Source organism: Durio zibethinus, chromosome 12 (assembly GCF_047325235.1).
Source record: "Durio zibethinus cultivar Kanyao isolate XHJ-2024 chromosome 12, ASM4732523v1, whole genome shotgun sequence".
Taxonomy (NCBI): Eukaryota; Viridiplantae; Streptophyta; class Magnoliopsida; order Malvales; family Malvaceae; genus Durio; species Durio zibethinus.
Window position 1 is genome coordinate 16,828,821 of NC_143173.1, and position 20,209 is coordinate 16,849,029.

The 20,209-nt window shown below is 27.6% G+C and overlaps 1 protein-coding gene and 2 pseudogenes across 3 annotated transcripts; 2 read left to right on the plus strand and 1 right to left on the minus strand.

The window, feature by feature from the left end:
* Window positions 1-8,290: 8,290 nt before the first annotated feature.
* Window positions 8,291-9,448, plus strand: LOC111295953 (NAC domain containing protein 50-like). 2 transcript variants are annotated; one of them, XM_089741660.1, is made up of 2 exons: window positions 8,291-8,804; window positions 9,070-9,448. In XM_089741660.1, the coding sequence occupies exons 1-2, from the start codon at window positions 8,579-8,581 to the stop codon at window positions 9,114-9,116; spliced, it is 273 nt and encodes a 90-aa protein (XP_089597786.1). In that variant the 5' UTR covers window positions 8,291-8,578; the 3' UTR covers window positions 9,117-9,448. The 2 variants fall into 2 exon arrangements, with proteins under 2 accessions (XP_089597786.1, XP_089597787.1); XM_089741661.1 differs by having other exon boundaries at window positions 8,299-8,804; window positions 9,117-9,448.
* Window positions 9,449-10,624: 1,176 nt separating this feature from the next.
* LOC111295954 (acyl-CoA-binding domain-containing protein 4-like) lies at window positions 10,625-16,731 on the minus strand (annotated as a pseudogene). The gene is made up of 14 exons (XR_016325989.1): window positions 16,490-16,731; window positions 14,826-14,947; window positions 14,537-14,614; window positions 14,340-14,459; window positions 14,141-14,207; window positions 13,941-14,002; window positions 13,602-13,741; window positions 13,386-13,518; window positions 12,605-12,713; window positions 12,440-12,528; window positions 11,858-11,941; window positions 11,419-11,739; window positions 11,274-11,333; window positions 10,625-11,174 (listed from the first exon to the last, which is right to left on the minus strand). The product of XR_016325989.1 is annotated as an acyl-CoA-binding domain-containing protein 4-like (transcript).
* A 1,246-nt stretch (window positions 16,732-17,977) lies between these two features.
* Window positions 17,978-18,738, plus strand: LOC111295951 (TATA-box-binding protein pseudogene; annotated as a pseudogene).
* Window positions 18,739-20,209: the final 1,471 nt, after the last annotated feature.

Genomic DNA, 20,209 nt, shown 5'->3' on the forward strand with positions numbered 1-20,209 from the left:
CTAAAAATTATATGTAATAAAAAATTAAATTTATTTAGTATTTTAAAATTAAAAATAATAGATAAATATCAAATTACTTTTTAATTAATAATAAATTTAATAATAAATAATTAAATTTTATTTATTAATTTATTATAAAATAAAATTTTATTTTCCATTAAGTTAATAAAATTACTTTATAAGTTTTAAGGAAAAATCAAAATAAAAAAATAAAAAATAAATGTAAAATATTGAAGTTATTAGCTTGAAGGGAAGAAGAGAAAAAAAAAAAAAAGAAATAAAGCAATTGCATTGAGCCACTGGAAGTTCTGTCTCTGGTGAAAATTTGACTGCACCGTTATATTTTTTGGATTTGTAAGTTGTGATTGGCACAAATTTTCATAACTGCACTTTTATTGCTATCGGATATACATTTCAAGCTAACCCCACCTAAAGTCTTTAAATATTTATCTTCACCGATTGAGTTTTTATTAAATAAAAATTGAATAATTGTAAATATTTATTTTTATCTAATTAAAAATTTAATTGGATGAAAATAAATATTTAAAAATTCATTTATATCAAATTAAAAATTTAAAGATCTAAGTAAATGAAAAATAAATGTTTAAAGTATCAATTGAACGAAATAAATCTGTAGGGTTTGAATAATTATTTGGTAAAGGGCGTTTTTTATATTTAAGCCAACAATGTAATATACATGTGATTTTTCATTTCCTTCTTTCTTTTGTCCAACAGCTGATTTATGGTAATGAACAAATAATTGGAAGATAAGGCTCTACCTGAATTTACATTTCTCCAGGAAGCATTGCATCCTCAGTTATATCACAGGAAGCATCAACCTAGAAAAGAGAAGAAACAGATTTAAATCATTGATACGTTGTTTTCAGCAATGGAAAAAATAATATGGATTTTAACTTTAGAGTTTAGATCAATTGATTTATATAGTGAAACTTAGATCAATTAATTTATATAATTATTTTTAAAAAATAATATTTATCAAATATAAAATTTAAGTTTTAGTATAGACAATCGAGACTTAACTTCTAAGCTTGTAATTTTAAAATTTAAATATATACTCATCCGATATTTTAAATAAATTTAATGATCACAATTTATATATTTATAAGATATTATTTATTCTGATTTCTTTAATTTTACGATTTTATTTTTTTTTATTTTGATTTTTCTAACTTTATAATTTTATTTTATAAAAAATATTTATTTCTAACTTTATAATTTTATTTTATAAAAAATATTTTAAAAAAAATTAATGTGAATCTTTTAATATGATAACCCTTTTATCATATCTTATGTGAGATTTAAATATCTCATTTACTCTCTTTTAAAACATTTGACGTGACATTAGCACGTCCAATCTTTTCCCTTCTTCTCAGGCTAAACCTCTTTTTTATAAAAAAATTAATACGAACTTTTGTTATTTGAAATTTACCTCCCTATACATCTCTTCTCAGCTGTCAACTCCGTCCCGTATGCCTTAACCAAGAGCGATACTTAAAGCCTGGGGACGTCTGATTGTAAGCCTGTGATACTAAAGCCCTGGGGACGTCAGATTGTAAACATGATTGATTGGTGCAGCCCGAATACCTGCCAAGCCCAGTGGCTTTTCTGATCTCTCGAGTAACAAAAATTAAAAGCAAGCCATCCTATGCAGATAAATTGTTTGAAGAAATTCCTATTACACATTGAAACATGTAAACATTCAGTTTGCTTTCCAAGTTCCATTCTAGAAACGGAAAGACACAAAAGCTTAAAACAAAAACATGGATTACATGTTTTTATCCATCTGCACATATCATGCCATACCGTAGAAAACAAAAGAACAGTTCTGTAACTACCATGACGAATCCCAACTCCAGAATTTGCTATAGAAAGCGACCCAAGAACCTCCGTTGTCTGCGCACCAAACGTTCTCCTCAATTTGGCATCAACGTATTCTTACAGAAGCCTACAATTGGAAATGACACGACTGACACGCAAAATAGACTTAGTTACTGGTCATAATAATGATTCACGGAACAATGTTGTTTGGGAATTAGATGAGATCGAAGCCAAAATTTCTCGGAAGCCTGGAAAATTAGACAGAGAGAGTCCTATAACTCTCCTTCTTCCTTACAAGCTACGGCCATTGGGATTTCCTACACACAAAAAAAAAAAACACGTTAAGTTGGCTTCTTCAATGGTAATCTTTTCTCGCCCTTCTCTTTCAAAACAATTATACAAGAACCTAAGTTTTCTTATCAGTTTGGCTCCAGAGATTAAAGACTTTGCTTCCGATTAATATGTGTCTATTTCTGCGATTTTTTTTTTAATTTTTAATTTTTAGTTCAAATTGTAATTCAATTCTAATATATATTTAATATTCAAATTTAATCCAAATCAAATAAAAACATATAATTCAAACAAAACAAATATTATACTTTTAAATCATTTTTTATTTTTTATTTTTCTCAATTTTGTGTTACACCTAATTTCTAGGTAGAATGATTTTGGATTCTATAAAGAAAAAATGATAAATGGTGTTAAAATTGTAAAAAGAAAAAATGATAAATGGTGTTAAAATTGTAACTTTAAAACTAGTGTTATGATTTTAAAAAGAAAAACCTAAAAAACTAAAAATAATCTATCTTATATAAATATATAAAAGTCAAAGTCTTTAGCAAAAAAGAAAAATGTCTCGTGTGAATGGCTTATGTTATTAACATGTGGACAACTTCGAGAAATCATTACGTATCTTATATTTTATTTTGTTTGAATTATTTTTAAAAATTAAATAAATTATATTTATTTATTATTATTATTTATTTTAAATTACTCTCAATTAAATTTATATTAAAAGTAATAAATCTTTAATTGCATCAACATAAAATAATTTTGCATTATTGTTTTTCAATTATAATATTCAACTCTTAAATTACATTTGTGTACAACAAAAAATCTACTTTCCAATTTTTTAATCTATTGACCTATTCATTTACTTCACCTTGTAAATTATTTATAAATTTAATATGTATATATATTGATTTTAAAATGATTAATAGATGATCAAATCAATCAAAATTAATTTTGGAATATATGAAATAAAATGAATTTTATTACCATTATTTTACTAATTTCAATCTCCTTATTTTTTTAATTTATTCTAAATAGGTTAAATACATAATATGTTTGATTATTCTAATTGTCAAGCATAAATTATTCTTAATTTAAAATACTATTATTAATTTTGATTTTGTTCTTAAATTCATTTTAGTCAATTAAACACACAAAAATTACAAATTATTCCATAATTATTTTCAAAACTCATCATATAAATAAAGGTGTTTTGGGATGCCTAAAAAATAAATTGCATCCCTACAATATTTTTTTCCATTGTCGTGATATTCTTTTTATCATGCAATATACCTAACTTAGGTTCTCCCTTTCTTTTATGTTATATTATTTTTATTTTGTATTATTTTGAGCATTGCTTTATTTTTTCTCTTTTATGTTAAGATATTTTAGATTAATTTTTTTATCTATAATGATTTTAAAAAAATCATTTTTAAAAGAAATTCTTTTGTATAATTTGTTTGGATTCTAAGAAAATTAAGTAAAAGTTCTTGAAAATTTAATATTTTGAATTTCTTTTTAAAATTTGGCTATTCCTATTAGTTCTATTATAGTTTAAATTATACATATATTTTTTTATATTTTTATACTTTTTAAAAAAATTTTGTTATGATATTTATTTATATACTAAATTCTCTTTATACTTTATAAGGACATAAAAGAGCAAGTTAGATGATAAATTAGAGAAAAGTGATAATTTATCACCTATCTTATCATATGTATCAAGAATGCATTTTATTTTTTTTATATGAAGTGAATTGATTTATTTCATTTTTATTGATATGATTTTTTTTTTTTTGTTTGTCATTGATATTATGTTTGTTGCTTTGATGTTATCGCTTTCATGATTTAAGGTGAAGTACAACTAATTACTATCCAAATAAATGAAACTCACTAGAAGTAGCTTTTTAGTTTCAATTTTTTGATATATATATATATATATATATATATATATATATATAACGAGATAAGTGTGACAAAATTTAGGGAAAATGATTTTTTTTTTTACCAAATAATTCAAAAACATTGATTCAATGTAATTTTTTATTCAACATTTTATTATACTGTTAATTTTTTTACAAAAATTTTATAAAATATTTAGATTAAGTTGAGTTTCTTATAATTAAAAAAATATATATAGTATCATTTAAATTTAAGAAGAGTTATATTCAGATATGAAATTTTGTTACCTTTAATATATTGGAATATATGATTGACAAAGAAAACAAAGAAAAGTTAAGTATGCATAATAAATTATTAAGTCTATATATATTAAGGCTAATAGGTTTAAATTTTTTTTATGAAAATATTAACAACATATTTTAACGTTAAATAATAATTTATGCAAAATTATAAATATAACATTTTTCCAAATAAAATAGGCTGTTATTTTTTTGATAAATAATACTCTAATTTTTAAAAGTAGTATTTATAATAAAAAATTATCTAATTTTGTAATTAATCTATCTTTTTTACATGTAACAATCTAATTTAGTATCACATGTCTTTTTATTAGTATTTTTTATTTGATTTAATGCATATTTTATTTTGAAAATAATTTTGATTGAATTAATTACATTTATTTTTTTTAATTATCCATTGAATAACATTTTTCTATTTTTATCCAAATTGATTTACTTTATAACATTTGACTTTTAATTATACGGTTTGGATTTGGTAAAAATTTTTAATTATTAGCACAGAATAATATATAAATGAAAATTCAATTACAAATTCAAATAAGAAATTTTGCTACTCGTATATTTAAATCGTTGTATGTATAATGATCTCTCATTTAATTTTATTTTTATTATTTTTTATTTTAGAGGTGTTTATAAATTAAATGCGCATTGCTACTAATTGGAATTTTTTTGGTTCAAATTTTTTTGATATAATTACTCTTATCTATTATTATTAATAATCAATCATTATTATTTAAAATTTTTATTTTTTATTTAAATAATTATTATAAATTAAAATTATCACTTGTGCATAATTCGGGCTTAAATCTAGTTTATGATAATATCAATTATTTACAGAGTTGGAAAATAAGAGCCATGAACGAATGAGATTATACAAATTGCAAGATTTGATGACTTTGTCAAATCAATTAATAATGTCCATTATTTATAGAGTTCGAATGGCGAGAGCATAGAGTTTGAAAGGTAAGAGCAAGCAAGAACCATGGATGGACGAGATTATGCCAAATTGCAGAATTTGATGACTTGCAAAAATGGTGAGGCTTTAATGAACCTATCTCAAGCCTTAAGGATTCGGTTCAATAAGGTTTGGTTGGGCTACTTAGCATGACTTATTAGAAAAGGCTCAAAATAAGAGTTGGTTGGACTCCATGACTTATAAGGACTTGTCTTCATGGGCTCTTTTCGAGTTCAGTAAGAATGGGAATAAATGATGGAAAAAAACCATCTTCGCCGTTTCCCTAATTATTACGTGCTGATTAAATTATAATTAAATCAATAAATTAACATAATTATTAATGATATTTATAAATGCCAATTGTATAAAATTCGTTTAAAATTTTAAAATATTCAATCGTAGTATATAAAATAATAAAATTTAATAATATTTTATTTATTAACAATAGTTATGTGACATTTATAATTGAAAGGGTAACTAACCTACAAAATGAAATTGATCCCTTCCATTTAAATTATATTATAATTTCTTTAAAGGTAAAGAGTAGAAATATATTGATTTGTTATAAATACCTTCAAACAATTTGTTTTCATACAAAAAAAATTCAAACTTAGTCTAATGATCGTTACATATGTTTGGTAGATAAAATTATTATAAAATAAAATAAAATGATATTATGAATAAAATGATATTAAATAATGTTATCATATTTTATATTTGATATATATAAAAATTAAGATAAGATAATTTATTTAGTAATTAAAATTATCTTTCTTAAAGTTTATTCAATTTAAATTATTGATATAATTTTTAATGATATAATAACATATGTAAATTTAATCTTATAGATTAAAAAAATTTTCTTCACTTTGAGAGGATTGAATTATCTTATATCAAAAGAAAATAATTGTATATGTTTCATTAATATTCTTATTGTGGCATTTAAATTACTAAGTGATCAAGGGTTATGAATTAGAGCATTCTTTATTTATGTCTTTCTCTTATTTATAAATTTTCTAGTGTTTAAGTTTTTTTTTTTTTTTGAATAGTTCTATTGTTTAAGTTTTGTTTAAACAAAGGTTGAATTAGGGTTAAATACATGTTATTAAGGATTTCAAATCAACATTTGACTTTTTCATATGTTGTTTCCTAGATTGATTGTCGGGTTTTTATAATTCCTTGACCAAATGCTAGAAATTGAAATTCTTTTTTCAAGTTTACTCTTTCTTTAATAATTGTGAGTAATAAATGGTCAAAAGGGGAATTGAGGTCTTATAATGTCCTATCTTAGCAATTAAGAGAGATTTCGTAAAGAAAGATTGATTGGAGTTTAAAAAAGAAAGCTTTATGATCCTTATTTAATATTGAGAACTTAACAAAAAGTATGACACATGGTTATTTGAATACATTGATTATGTAACTTAATCCTTTTTGAATGAAAAAGCTTACTAAGTTATTTAAAACTTGGACAATAGTTATTAGGTTTTTAATATTTTTGGCATTAATATATAGATTCTTTGGTATGAAACATCGTAATGCTTAGAGCTGAATTGATTTGAACAAACACTTTAAATCTTTTTTGTTTTTCAACACAACATTTTATTTAGCTTTATGTTATGTTTTTCAGTTAAATTTCATTGATAAGTTAATGTCTGAATCAATTTTGATTATTAATTTTTTTTAACATACCAAGCCGAGATTGATTTAATGCTTTAACTATAGGTTTTGTTTTGATTTCTTCTAATCAATGTTGGTGCTTTTTTGTAATAATAAGTTTATTGTTTCATGGTTTTTATTATTTAAAGTTTGTTGCTCTTCTTTCTTTTGTATGTTGCATTTCTAATTACTTTTGTCGGATTTAATTGATCAACTATAAAGAAAGGCAAAATCACTTATTATGGCTAGCATAATTTATTGTTAGTGTTTTCTTTGTTGTGTACTTGAATGATCATTTGTACATTTTAATTTGTTGATTTCAAAAATGACAGCGTTTTTGCCAAAGGGTAAGCTCATTTTCTTTTAATTTAAACTTTTATGCTTATTTTCTTTTTGAGTATCTTTATTTATTTTTTTATTTTTGTAGATTTACTATTGGTCGATGCATTTTAAGTTTTTTTTTTGTTTAATTAATGAGTTCATTTTTAAATTTTTATCTTTTAAATTATGAAATTACTATACCAATGACTTTTATTGGTACATATGCATAGTTGTAGCCTTGATATCAAAATTAAAATGAATTTAGCTTAGACTTCATCTTTACTTAATTTAATTGAAGATAGATTAAATTATGAACAAAGCAATGTGATTTATTCTTAATAGGTTTTATCTATCGTTTTATTCTTAATAGGTTTTATTTTTTTTTTTATTTCATAGGCTGAAGTTACTAAATAAAGTGAAAAAAATACTTGCATATGATTTTTTTTTTTATGATATAAGACTTGATTTTAAAAAAAATTTTCTTACCTTTATTTTCTTTCATAGTATTTTTACTATTATGTTTGATAAGATTTTATTTGATGATATAATTTATCTTGCAAGTTATTTAGTTATTATCGTAAGCTGCCTACTCGCATGTTCTAGAAAACTTTCAAATGAAGAGTACAAAGAAAATTATTATTTTATAAAAATCCTTTTGAGCCAAATTTTTTTTATTTAAATTTAAAATAATGAAAAAAAAAAGAGAAAATGGCACCACAGCTAAAACGTATCAAACAATTCCATTTTTCTAAATTCCCATTATTTCCTTGCCATATTCTCCTTTTGCCAGTAAATTATTTCCTTTTTAATTTTTTGGTAAGAAACTGTTTTCTAAGAATTATTATTTATCCTCAAATTATGTAACAAAATCCCCTTTCAAAATGTAATGAATTTTAAAATATTTTAAAAGTTTTTTTTTTAGCATAAATATGAGTTTGTTTTATACATGTATAAATTTTTAGAGATTAAGAAATTAATATATATTTTAATTAATTTTTTATTTTTAATATATTTTTAAAAATATCATACTTGTAGTAAAGCTCAAAAATTTTGATGATAGAAATAAATTTTTTTTATATATTATCCGCACAAATAACAATAAATAATAAATAAACAGTAAATAATGTAATGATAATTTTTTTACTATACTAAAACCTAAACGGTGAAAAGAGTGAAAAATGTTTTTTTCTTGCAATCGAAGCCGTCTTTTTTCTTCAACTTCAATAAAAACTCATCTTTGATTCTCCGTTTCATTTCTTCAACTCATCCGCCACCCAAGAAAAGACCCTGTTTTCCGTTTCCAAAAAATATCGCTATGGGTAGTGAAAGTACTTTAGCTATCGTTCCAGGAACAACTACGGCGGCGCCGGCGGTGAAGACTGGAGGTTCAGCGACGTCTTTAGCACCTGGATTTCGATTCCATCCAACAGACGAAGAGTTGGTTAGCTATTATTTGAAAAGAAAGGTTTCCAACAAGCCTGTTAGGTTTAATGCTATTGCCGAAGTGGATATGTACAAGCATGAGCAATGGGACCTTTCAGGTTGAATTTTTTTGGATTTTTTAATTTGCATTTTGCATTTCTATATATTTTTCTGTGTTATAGATAAGTTAGATGAAATCTGCTGAAATTTAAGAGGTTTTCTTCACTTCTATTTTCTGTTTTGGTAAATCTGCTGAATTGTTTACAGAGTTGGAAAGTAAGAGCCATGAACGAATGAGATTATACCAATTTGCAGGATTTGATGACTTTGTCCAATCAATTAATAATGTCCATTATTTATAGAGTTGATTATACCAAATTGCAGGATTTGATGACTTTGTCAAATCAATTAATAATGTCCATTATTTATAGAGTTCGAATGGCGAAAGCATAGAGTTTGAAAGGTAAGAGCAAGCAAGAACCATGGATGGATGAGATAATGCCAAATTGCAACCATGGATGGATGAGATAATGCCAAATTGAAAGGTAAGAGCAAGCAAGAACCATGGATGGATGAGATAATGCCAAATTGCAACCATGGATGGATGAGATAATGCCAAATTGCAGAATTTGATGACTTTCAAAAATGATGAGGCTTTAATGAACCTATCTCAAGCCTTAAGGATTCGGTTCAATAAGGTTTGGTTGGGCTATTTAGCATGACTTATTAGGAAAGGCTCAAAATAAGAGTTGGTTGGACGCCATGACTTAACTTGTCTTCATGGGTTCTTTTCGAGTTCAGTAAGAATGGGAATAAATGATGAAAAAAAACCATCTTCGCCGTTTCTCTAATTATTACGTACTCATTAAGTTATAATTAAATCAATAAATTAACATAATTATTAATGATATTTATAAATGTCAATTGTATAAAATTCGTTTAAAATTTTAAAATCTTCAATCTTAGTATATAAAATAATAAAATTTAATAAAATTTAATTTATTAGCAATAGTTATGTGACATTTATAATTGAAAGGGTAACTAACCTACAAAATGAAATTGATCCCTTCCATTTAAATTATATTATAATTTATTTAAATTTAAAGAGTAGAAATATATTGATTTGTTATAAATACCTTCAAACAATTTGTTTTCATACGAAAAAAATTCCAAACTTAGTCTAATGATCGTTACATATGTTTGGTAGATAAAATTATTATAAAATAAGATAAAATGATATTATGAATAAAATTATATTAAATAATATTATCATATCTTATATTTGATATATATAAAAATTAAGATAAGATCATTTATTTAGTAATTAAAATTATCCTTCTTAAAGTTTATTCAATTTAAATTATTGATATAATTTTTAATGATATAATAACACATGTAAATTTAATCTTATGGATTAAAAAAATTTTTTTTTTACTTTGAGAAGATTGAATTAACTTATATCAAAAGAGAATAATTATTCTTATAATTTTATCCCTTTCAATTGATACAAACTAAATATAATATAAAATGATTATTATACTATTTTATTTATTATCTTATATATCAAATATAACCTAAAAGTACCAAAAAAAAAAAAAAACACAATTTTAGGGATTCATATTTCAAATCCCTCTCTTTGGGTGCTGACCACGAACCAATTTCCAGTTTTCTGCGTATCGAGAGGTTTTTTTTCCCTGACTGCTCAAACCAGAAAAAAGAAAACAAGAAGATAACAAGTAAAAAAGAGAAGAGAAAAACAGTACATGCTCAGAAAAATGTGATCTCTTCTCTTCAAATTACATCGAGTTTATTGAAATTACAAGAACAGGTACTTCACATCTAGGAAAAGACTTGACATTGATTTTGTAAATTTATGATCACAAGAAGAGGTAAAACAATCTTGTAATGAGCAACAGATTTATCCAGGAAAATGTTGGTATAGGAAAAAAACAAATAAAATCAAGACTGCAAAACTTGCCCAGTTTACAAGAGATGGAACAACTACCATTCAACAAAAAGACTTAAAATTAAGTAATAAATTGCCCACGCAACCTAGCTAGAAAGAACAATTTCATAGACTACAATCTTGTAACCAGTTCAGAATCTATCACCTGAAGAAAATTCTGATGGTCCAAACTCAAAAGCCCACAAACACTTAATAAGAAAAGTAGCCTAAAATATGTAAATGCGTGCGCACAATCTAAATGTTATTCAAGTAGATTGCACTCTGATATCTGCTGGGTTGGATCATACCTAGTCGTTGCTTCGGAGATACTAGAGCATCTATGGTATGAACCTTTTTTTAAAATAGTTTGTAATGTCTACGTGCCTCCAGCTATCCACCGCCAAACACCACCTGAACCTTGCCTCTGGGCAGCTGCAAGCTCCATCTCCTGCTCCAGTGCTGACTTTTGTCTCCTAAGTATTTGCACTTCTTTTTCTATGGACGGTAATGATTCCAACATCTTCTGTAGTTCTGCAATTTGAGCCTGGATATATAGCCATGTGTTAGATCTTGAGTCTGTAAAGTTAAAAAAGGAATAATCAAAAAGCTAGAAAGAAGTAAAAAGATATGAAAATCGGCAAACCTCAAGTTTAAAGCATCTTGATCTCTCAGATATCAGCTGACCTTGGACAGATTGAAGTTCCTGCCAGAGAGAAACAAATTAAATATAACAAAAACTTTAAATTAATTGGTGACAATCACCTTTATGAGTCACTTCAAGAGCACACCTTGGATAATTCAGTATGATTACTATTTAATTCATCAATCTTCTCCCTCAGCCTAGAGTTTTCTGCCCTGACTTCCTCAATTGACACCTCCAAGGCCTTTTTCTCCTATTTAATTGCATCAATTTCAATATTGAAATCCATTTTAGGACCATTATTTTGAACTCCATTCAAGTTTAGATCTATTATTTGTGGGAAATTCAATTTTTCAGACTTTGCCAAGGCATATGCAGCAGTAACAGAAGCTGCTGCAGCAGCTGCTGCTGGGGACTGGAATATCTTGGGATGAGATGAGTCTCTTTGTTTGAGTTTCATAACAAAAACCTATTAACAGACAACCACTAAGCTATCAGCGAAAAGGTAAAATGAGGCATAATGGCATAGATTCAGCATTAGTATCTCACAGAAATGATTTCGTGTGGACTGTTGTTAAACAACATACCTCGTTACTATATTTCCCATTGTATCCACCAAAGGCAACCAAATGCTTCTCCCCATCAATTACAGCTGAGCAAACACTTAGTCCCTGCATTTTAAATGACAATTAGATTAGATCTCATATGGTAAAGGTCTAAAAAGTTTCCTACAGAAATTCAGTCATACAATAAGCTAAATCATTTACATAAGACATTGAAAAATAAGACAAAATATTGGATAAATAGCAAACATATGCTTCTTTGACAATGCTAATGAAAATGATAACTTATATGATATTTAAGTCTGATAGAGCTTCTTGAAAAACGTGCCTGTTGATGGTATCATGAAGCTGAAATTAGAAACAAAATGAAATAGGCAAGATAAAAACTACAAAATTTACTTTTCAGGAGCATTGAATGCCAACAGTGAAAATACCACATGTATATATAAATTCAACTTTCCTCAGCTTTCAGACAGTGGTATGGACCATCACCAAAAGTCATTTTAAAAGAAAAAACTCAATCTGCAGCCAAATTCCAAAAATTTTGTCCAAGTAGAAGCTTATAAATCACACACATACTGTTAATTAAAGGCATAGAGTAGTAACTTCACTAGCGAGTGGATGCCTCTCCTTCAAAGTTGTCAAAGTGGACCAAACTAACTTAGACATATTTAATGCAAGAGTCTCCAAGCAGCCTGTAAAGACAAAAGTGAATTAGTACAAGAAATCTCAACATAAATAAGATTACATGAAAGATTACATCATAGATACCATTGCTGTTATCTCCACCACCAACAATATACCACATTTCATCAATGGAAGTACCAGCATGACCTGCCCTAGGAATTACCAAATCACCCCGAATTTGTGGTTGAGACCACTCCATCTGCATGGCAATCCAGGTTAAACTCCAATCAATCAAACTATTCAGACAACTTAAGCAGAACAAGAAGTTAATTATGATAATAGAATAACCATATCTCTAGCTTATTATCATTATGAGGTCTGCTTCAACTGCTGCAGTTCATATTTCTCTAGGATGGAAAGAATGATGAATTCATTGAACTGGTACTAATTGCCAAGGAAGATACGTAACAGTAAGAAGATCTCCAGTTTTTCATTTGAGACGACATAAAAAAAAAAGATACCTTATCAAGGTCAAGATAAAGGTAAAAGTAGTTGTGCAATTTATGTAGACTGTCTAGCCAGTTTAGGGTTAAACCAGTTTTATGGAGAATGTTGGGGATATCTTGGAAGAGTTCTTTGTGCCTTGCAAAATATATTTCTCTCACTTCAACAAGCACAAGTGAGCACACATGAGAATAAGCACTCATCTTTACTCTTTTCAGCTATGCCAAAACAGCACTCAGATGATTGCAGGAGGCCATTCTAGTTACAAACTTGATTGATAAGCATTGCACACACTATTCATCATGGAAAAATGTGACTGCTTACTAAAGAAAGAAGAAATTGACAATTGATGGCATTCAACTCATACCAAAAATAAAAGTATAATGAAATATTAACCCAAAGACAAAAATACAATTCCAACACTTATGGTTTGCAAGTCCAATAGATGAAGATCATTAAAGAATGCTGAATTAGAACAACCACCAAAAATCAAAAGGTAGCGTTCTGCATGCACTGCAGCAGAGTGATCAAATCTTGGAGCTGGGATTGTCTGCCTATCAAAATACAAGAAAGTGATGCAGACGACTACTAAAATTGTCAAGAATAACCAGCATTCAAAATCATAAAAGATGCTTACGTTGCCTCCACCACACTCCAAGTCCTTGTCTCTAGATCAAGAACATGTACATCATTCAGCAATTTCCTGTTCCTGTTTTCTCCACCAAACACTATCAACTTAGTACCTACCAGTGTCACAGAATGACCTCCACGTGCTATCTGGAGCATATAGCACAACAAACCAAATTCCCATAAGTGAAGACTCCTATAATGGGAAAGAATGAATTCTACCCTTCTTAAGGAACATATAACAACTGAAAGTTAAAATTGGAAGGAGGATATAATAAGACAAATGGGCAAAGCTTAGAGAAAAGGGAAATTTTAAAATATTTAAAAAAAGCTGTAAAAAGTGAGTTACCGGAATTTTTCCTGTGGTCTTCACGACACCACAGACATGTGTCTCTAGATTGATAAAACGTACTACAAGAAGTCCATTAACTATTTTTAGATTCCAAACAACGTACAAAACCTCATTCGTCACAAACCATTAAACAGAACACTGGATTCATTAACTGCTACAGATGTAATTGTACCAAAATGACCCTCAGAAATACAAACCTATCATTGCATCAGAAGATATTTTTGAATGCCCACCAAGAAGAAGAAGTTTATTTTCCCACTTAATCTGAAATAAATAAATAAATATTTATTTATTAAAGTGCTTATTCAAAGTTGTATTGAGTAACTGCATAAGTGTACAGAGTTTAGTTAGGCAAAAAAGAATATATCTATTGGGATGGTGTATCTGAAGTCCTACCATACTGTGGTCTGAAGTGCCTGGAAGAACTTCCTGTAAGCCACTGTCCTTTGATTTATCAGCATTAGGTTCAATCTTCAGTTTCAGACTAGACCATGTCAAACATCTAAGATCAAATACCTGCAAAAGCAGCCAAAGAGCACATTACAAACGAGAAAGTGCTTCAATATGTATGAACTGAGGTCATGTACCAAAACCTGAAAATCAGACAAGTATCGACCATTACGACTGCCTCCAGTGATATACAGTTTCTCATCAACCATTACTGCAGCATGCTGCAGTGAAAAAGCCAAAAAATAACATGATAAGCATCTAGCTACAGAATAATAGAAAAAGCAGAAAAGGTTGAGCATTCAAGAAAATTGAATATTATAGAAGCCTTATTAATGATTAACAAACAAGATTAAACAGCCCAAAAGAGAGAGAAGACATAAAGGACACAAACAAAATGATCTTGTGCAAGCTTTACAATTTAAAGCAACATACCTTGTATCGAGCTGATGGTCGTGCATTGGAAACTGGGAGTGCTACCCACTGCTCATAGGCCAAATCTGATGGCCAACTGCTGATATCCATATCTTTTTTAATCTCTTCTGCTCCCATAACAGCTGTTTGTATGTCAGTCAAGTTCTTCAATTGCAAAATATAAATAATCATATTAATCAAAGAGAGACTCAACTAATAACTAATAATTTTCTAGAAAAAGCAAGTGGAGTGGAAATGAATCGACGAGCATGATAGAATTTTATAGTTCCCTATAAAAGTTGGTGTGAAGGTGGAAAAATGTAAATGGAACAAATTTCTAGAGCAATTTTAAAAACCACTTCTCTTTCCATTTTGTTTTCAAGATCCAAACAAGGTCTCAATCTTAAGACTTGAGAGATACAGCAGAGCTTTTAAATATTACACATACCATCGGTTAATCCAGTAAAAAATTGGATATGGAAAAACTTATTAAGAATGACACTGGTATCATCTGTAATTGAAAAAGAAATGAATGCCTAGGTGGAAATACCAGAGGAAGCATGTGCCATGAACTAGACCAGAGTAAGCTGCCTAAAGTAAGGGCAAATCTCTCAAAAGAGAACTAATAAATATGAACTTAAAGGACAGAAAAAAAAATTCCACTACCATAAAGGTACCTATTTTATAGACAGCTTACACATATAGCTAACAATATCTATTTATTAACATACGAAAAAAAACATTTTAGTGGAATAACTAAACTTGATCATAATATTTCTGCAGAAGTTTAGCTATGATTATCTACTTACAAACACCAATATAATACAGGAAACATTACAGTATGATAACTATGCTTGTTAAAAAAAAAAAAAACTTGATCAAAACATCTCTTCTGAATTCTTCAATTGAACTACAAATGATTTTATCTATTAACTCGTGAATTTTGCCATACTATTTGAAGCAATCCAATACAGAAAACATTACAGTATGATAACCATGGATGTTCAAAAAAAATCTTGATTGAAACATTTGTTCTGAATTCTTCAATTGAACTACAAATAACTCTACGATCCTAACCATTAACTCACAAATTTTGCCATACTATTTGAAGCAATCTAATACAGAAAACATTACAGTATGATAACTATGCATGTTAAAAAAGCTTGATTCATTTCTTCTGAATTCTTCAATTGAACTACAAATAACTCTACGATTCTATCTATTAACTCACGAATTTTGTCATACTATTTGAAGTCAACCAACCTGAACTTTTCAAAGGCAAAAAAGAAGCATAAAATTGTTGTAACTCTAATAAAAAGCAAAAACAATGGCCAATGCTAAATTCAAAGCAAATTATATACTCGTCTGTAATTCAGCTGTTATCTGATATTTCAATATTATATCCCCTGTTTGGTAGCATAGAAAATGAAGGAAATCAAGAATTACCAGTAATTCATATCTCTCCACTCAAATTAATCTGATAAAACTTGTTTGACTTAACCAAGTCAACACACTTCCATTTTCTAGGAAACAACAAAATTCAATTTCCTTCCATTTTTCTCAGCATCCAAACAGAGTTCTCCAAATTCGACATTCCTACGGAGATATAAATCACTAAGATACAAATTGGAATCAAAACTTAAAAGTATAAAATGCTTGAAACGAAAGAAATAAATTAGATTTACCTGAATTATGCAAAATTATGGGGAAAAGAACTTGGAGCCGTTTATTTTGGAGAAGAAGACCTGAGAATTTGTTTAGGTATAGGTAATCGGAGGAGGGTGGGCAATGCGGGGTGAGATCAGACGGTGTTGATTCACTGATAAGATGAAGAATCGAACACCAGCCGTTCTGATCTAAATCTCTCAGTCTCAGGTGAAGTGTTGGTTTTTTCCTTGGTGGTGCCTACATGCATTTTGCTGCAGACAAAAGAAACCTAAAAGTTGGAAGTCTGTCTCCTATAGGCCTCTCGGTTGTTACGTACCGTACACACCGTGACACTATCATGTAACTGTTCGTTAGCTTAAAAAAATAGTAACTTATGTTTGTATTTTTTTATCAACAATATTATGCACTAAAATATTTGAATTTGACATGTTTACTTTATGGGACTGAATGGGATCGAGTTTAGACGGATTATTATGAATACAATTGAGATGAAATTTTTTAGAGAAAATTTATAAAATTTATTTATAAATTGATTTAATAAAAATTTTAATAAAAAATTTAAATGAATAAATTAATTAATTTTAATTAATATATAAAAAATTATTAAAAATATTATTTATAATTTAAATTTGATCAATATTTAATAAATAATAAAAGTTATCAAAATTTTAATAAAAATATTAATTAAAAACTACATCAAATTTTTTTCTTTAAATTTACAAACTTGATTTATATAACAAAATTTTTCAATTAATCTATTTTACTTTTAATTTTTACATAATTTTTTAATAAAAAATTTCACAAGTTTCATCTTAAAAAATTCATCTTAATCTTTCTCGATTATTATTAGCTCAACACTCTTAAGAGTCGATTCTCAGCCTCTTCCTCTACTCATTTATTAGTAAGGGGTTCATTGCTAAAGCGTGTCTTAAGGTAAGTTTTAAGTGTAATTAATATATCATTTATAATAATTTTTAATTAAAATAATATTGATGGTGAAATTAATTATTCTAACACTAAAATTGAAATTATAGTAATGAGATTGAATTCATCATGAGAAAATATATGTTTGATAAAACAGTTGTGATAATGGGGTGAAAAATGATAAACATTAGCTTAAAAATGTATTAATAAATCAATTTTATGTATATTTTAATTTTATGTAACATTTAAATGTAATTGACACATTATTTTATTTTAAAACTGATGGTATATATAATGATAATCTATTCAATTATTTTTGGAGTTATTTATGTATTTAATTATATAATTATATATTTTTGCATTCTTATGTTTTATAATGTGTAACTATTTGTATTTACATACATATGTAATATATATATGTATAAATAATATATTAATTTATGTATTTATTCAAAATTTTTATCATTTACTTATTTATTTGTTTAGTATATAATAATTTGGAAACCTTGTACCATCAGGATTATGATTTTCGAAAGCTGCAAGGTGACCGACCTCTAAGCCATCTCCTCTCTATAAATATTTTCTTCTCCTCGTTGACAGCAAATCCTTGCCCTATATATTCTGCCTATTCTCGGTGAAAGAAACCCTTCAATCCTGCGTTCAAGAAAGATTAAAGTCTCTAGTCTTGCCATGGCCGATACAGACCAAGTTATGGAGCCCTCCATTGATAATCCTTTTATCAGTTCTCCAGCCCTCCATCCTCGTCCAACCCTTCAGAACGTGGTTTCCACGGTGAACTTTGGCTGCACGTTGGACCTCAAGGCCATCGTTCGCCATGCACGAAACACTGAATACAACCCCAAAAGGTTTGCTGCTGCAATGATGAGGATCAGGGAACCCAAAACCACTGCTCTAATATTTTCATCAGGGAAGATCGTTTGCACTGGAGCCAAAACCGAGAAACAATCGTTAACGGCTGCCCGCAAGTACGCTCGAATCATTCAAAAACTTGGTTTCGATATCACCTTCAATGATTTCAAGATTCAGAACATTGTTGCTTCATGTGATGTTGGATGCCCTTTAAGCCTTGTACGCATGTCAACTTTCCATGGTGAGTTTTTGGTGTACGAGCCAGAGCTGTTTCCAGGGTTGATTTATCGAATGAAAAAACCCAAAGTTGCGATCCTGGTTTTTCCTTCGGGAAAGATTGTTATTGCTGGAGCTCAGAAGACAGATGAGATTTTTGAAGCCTTTAAGAATATATATCCAGTTCTTATGTCTTTCAGGAAAACCAAGTGAAAGAGTTCAAGAACAGCCTGATCAAGTTTCAATTTCTTCTAGCATTAGGGTCTAGTAATCAATTAAAATGATTTTTTTTTTGTTTTTAATTTGATGGTTAATTAATTGTATATTCTCATGGATGGGGATGATCATATGGTGCTTTGAATGTACTTGAACTTTTAGTAAGTTTCTTGCTTCTAATGAATGTTATTTAATTTCATAATATAGTTTGCTCTACTTTGCATTTTAAGTTTAAGTGAATACAGTTCGATTTAAATTGTCAAGCAATTAAGGTTAAAGATTTAAATTGATATATTCCTATAGTTATTTGTCCGACCTTTTTGTGTTTATGAAAAATAAAAAGAAAATTCTTAGTATGTTTCAGTGTCTAAAAGTTGATTATTTTTGCTTAAAGGGGGAATAAGATTACGAGGGCTTTGGAAAGTACTTTAAGTGAAATTCTGAATTCATGGTATTGTGGAAGCGAGGCTTTAAAATCGTCTGAAAAAGAAATTATGGCCAGACAAAACTTAAAAATATATCCATGATGTATTAAAAAAATACTTGTTGAAATAATCTTTATTTGTTATCGAACTCATTCGCATTTTGTAGTTTATTCGGATGAACAATGAGATTAGAAATAACAACGGTAATGACATTAATTATTATAGTAATAAGATTGAGTATTATATTGATAAAATTAAAATTAATGGTGAAATATATATTTGGATGTAAATACAATAAAATAAAATATAAAGAAGAGAAAAAAATGATCACATTAGATTAAAATATGTATTAAATAAAAAATTTAAGTTATTTGACATTTATTAAATAAATAAATAATTTAAAATTATTAAAATTATTTTTATGTCAAATAATAATTTTATTAATAAATAATAAAAAATTAATAAATATGATAATTGTCATAACGTCTAGATCCGGAGATCTATCGCTAGACATTGACTTTTAGGGAGTCGCCACCGATCTTTTTTATCTAGGTGCGATTGACCACCTAAAGAATCTGTCCTTTCAGGGAACACCTAAGCTTAAGGGTCCCTAAAAGAATAGGTTCGGGTCTGCTAACCAGAACAGGGTTCGGGAGTTCGGTTACGTGTGAGGAAGGTTATAGCACCCCCACAACGCCCATCAAAAGATGATACTAGCTTAAATTTGTGTTATCCAAAAATCCTTAAAATTTACCAAGTAATTAATTGTTGAAAATTATTCTCAATTGACTCTAATATTTTTAGCAAAAAATTGAAAAAATTCCCTCACCTTAGGAATATGAAAGAAAACTACTGTTTCATTTGCAGAGGTTCCGTTGTCGGATTATTTAAAGAAAAATCAAAATCAAAATCAAAATAAAAAGGAAGGAAAGGATGATTGTTTTTGTGCAGGAAAAATTGATACTTTCAACTTTTCTCCAAAAGTATTTTTTTTTGAAAATTTATTTTTAAGGAAAAATTGATACTTTCAACTTTTTCTCAAAAAATATTTTTTTTGAAGATTTATTTTTAAGAAAAATTGATACT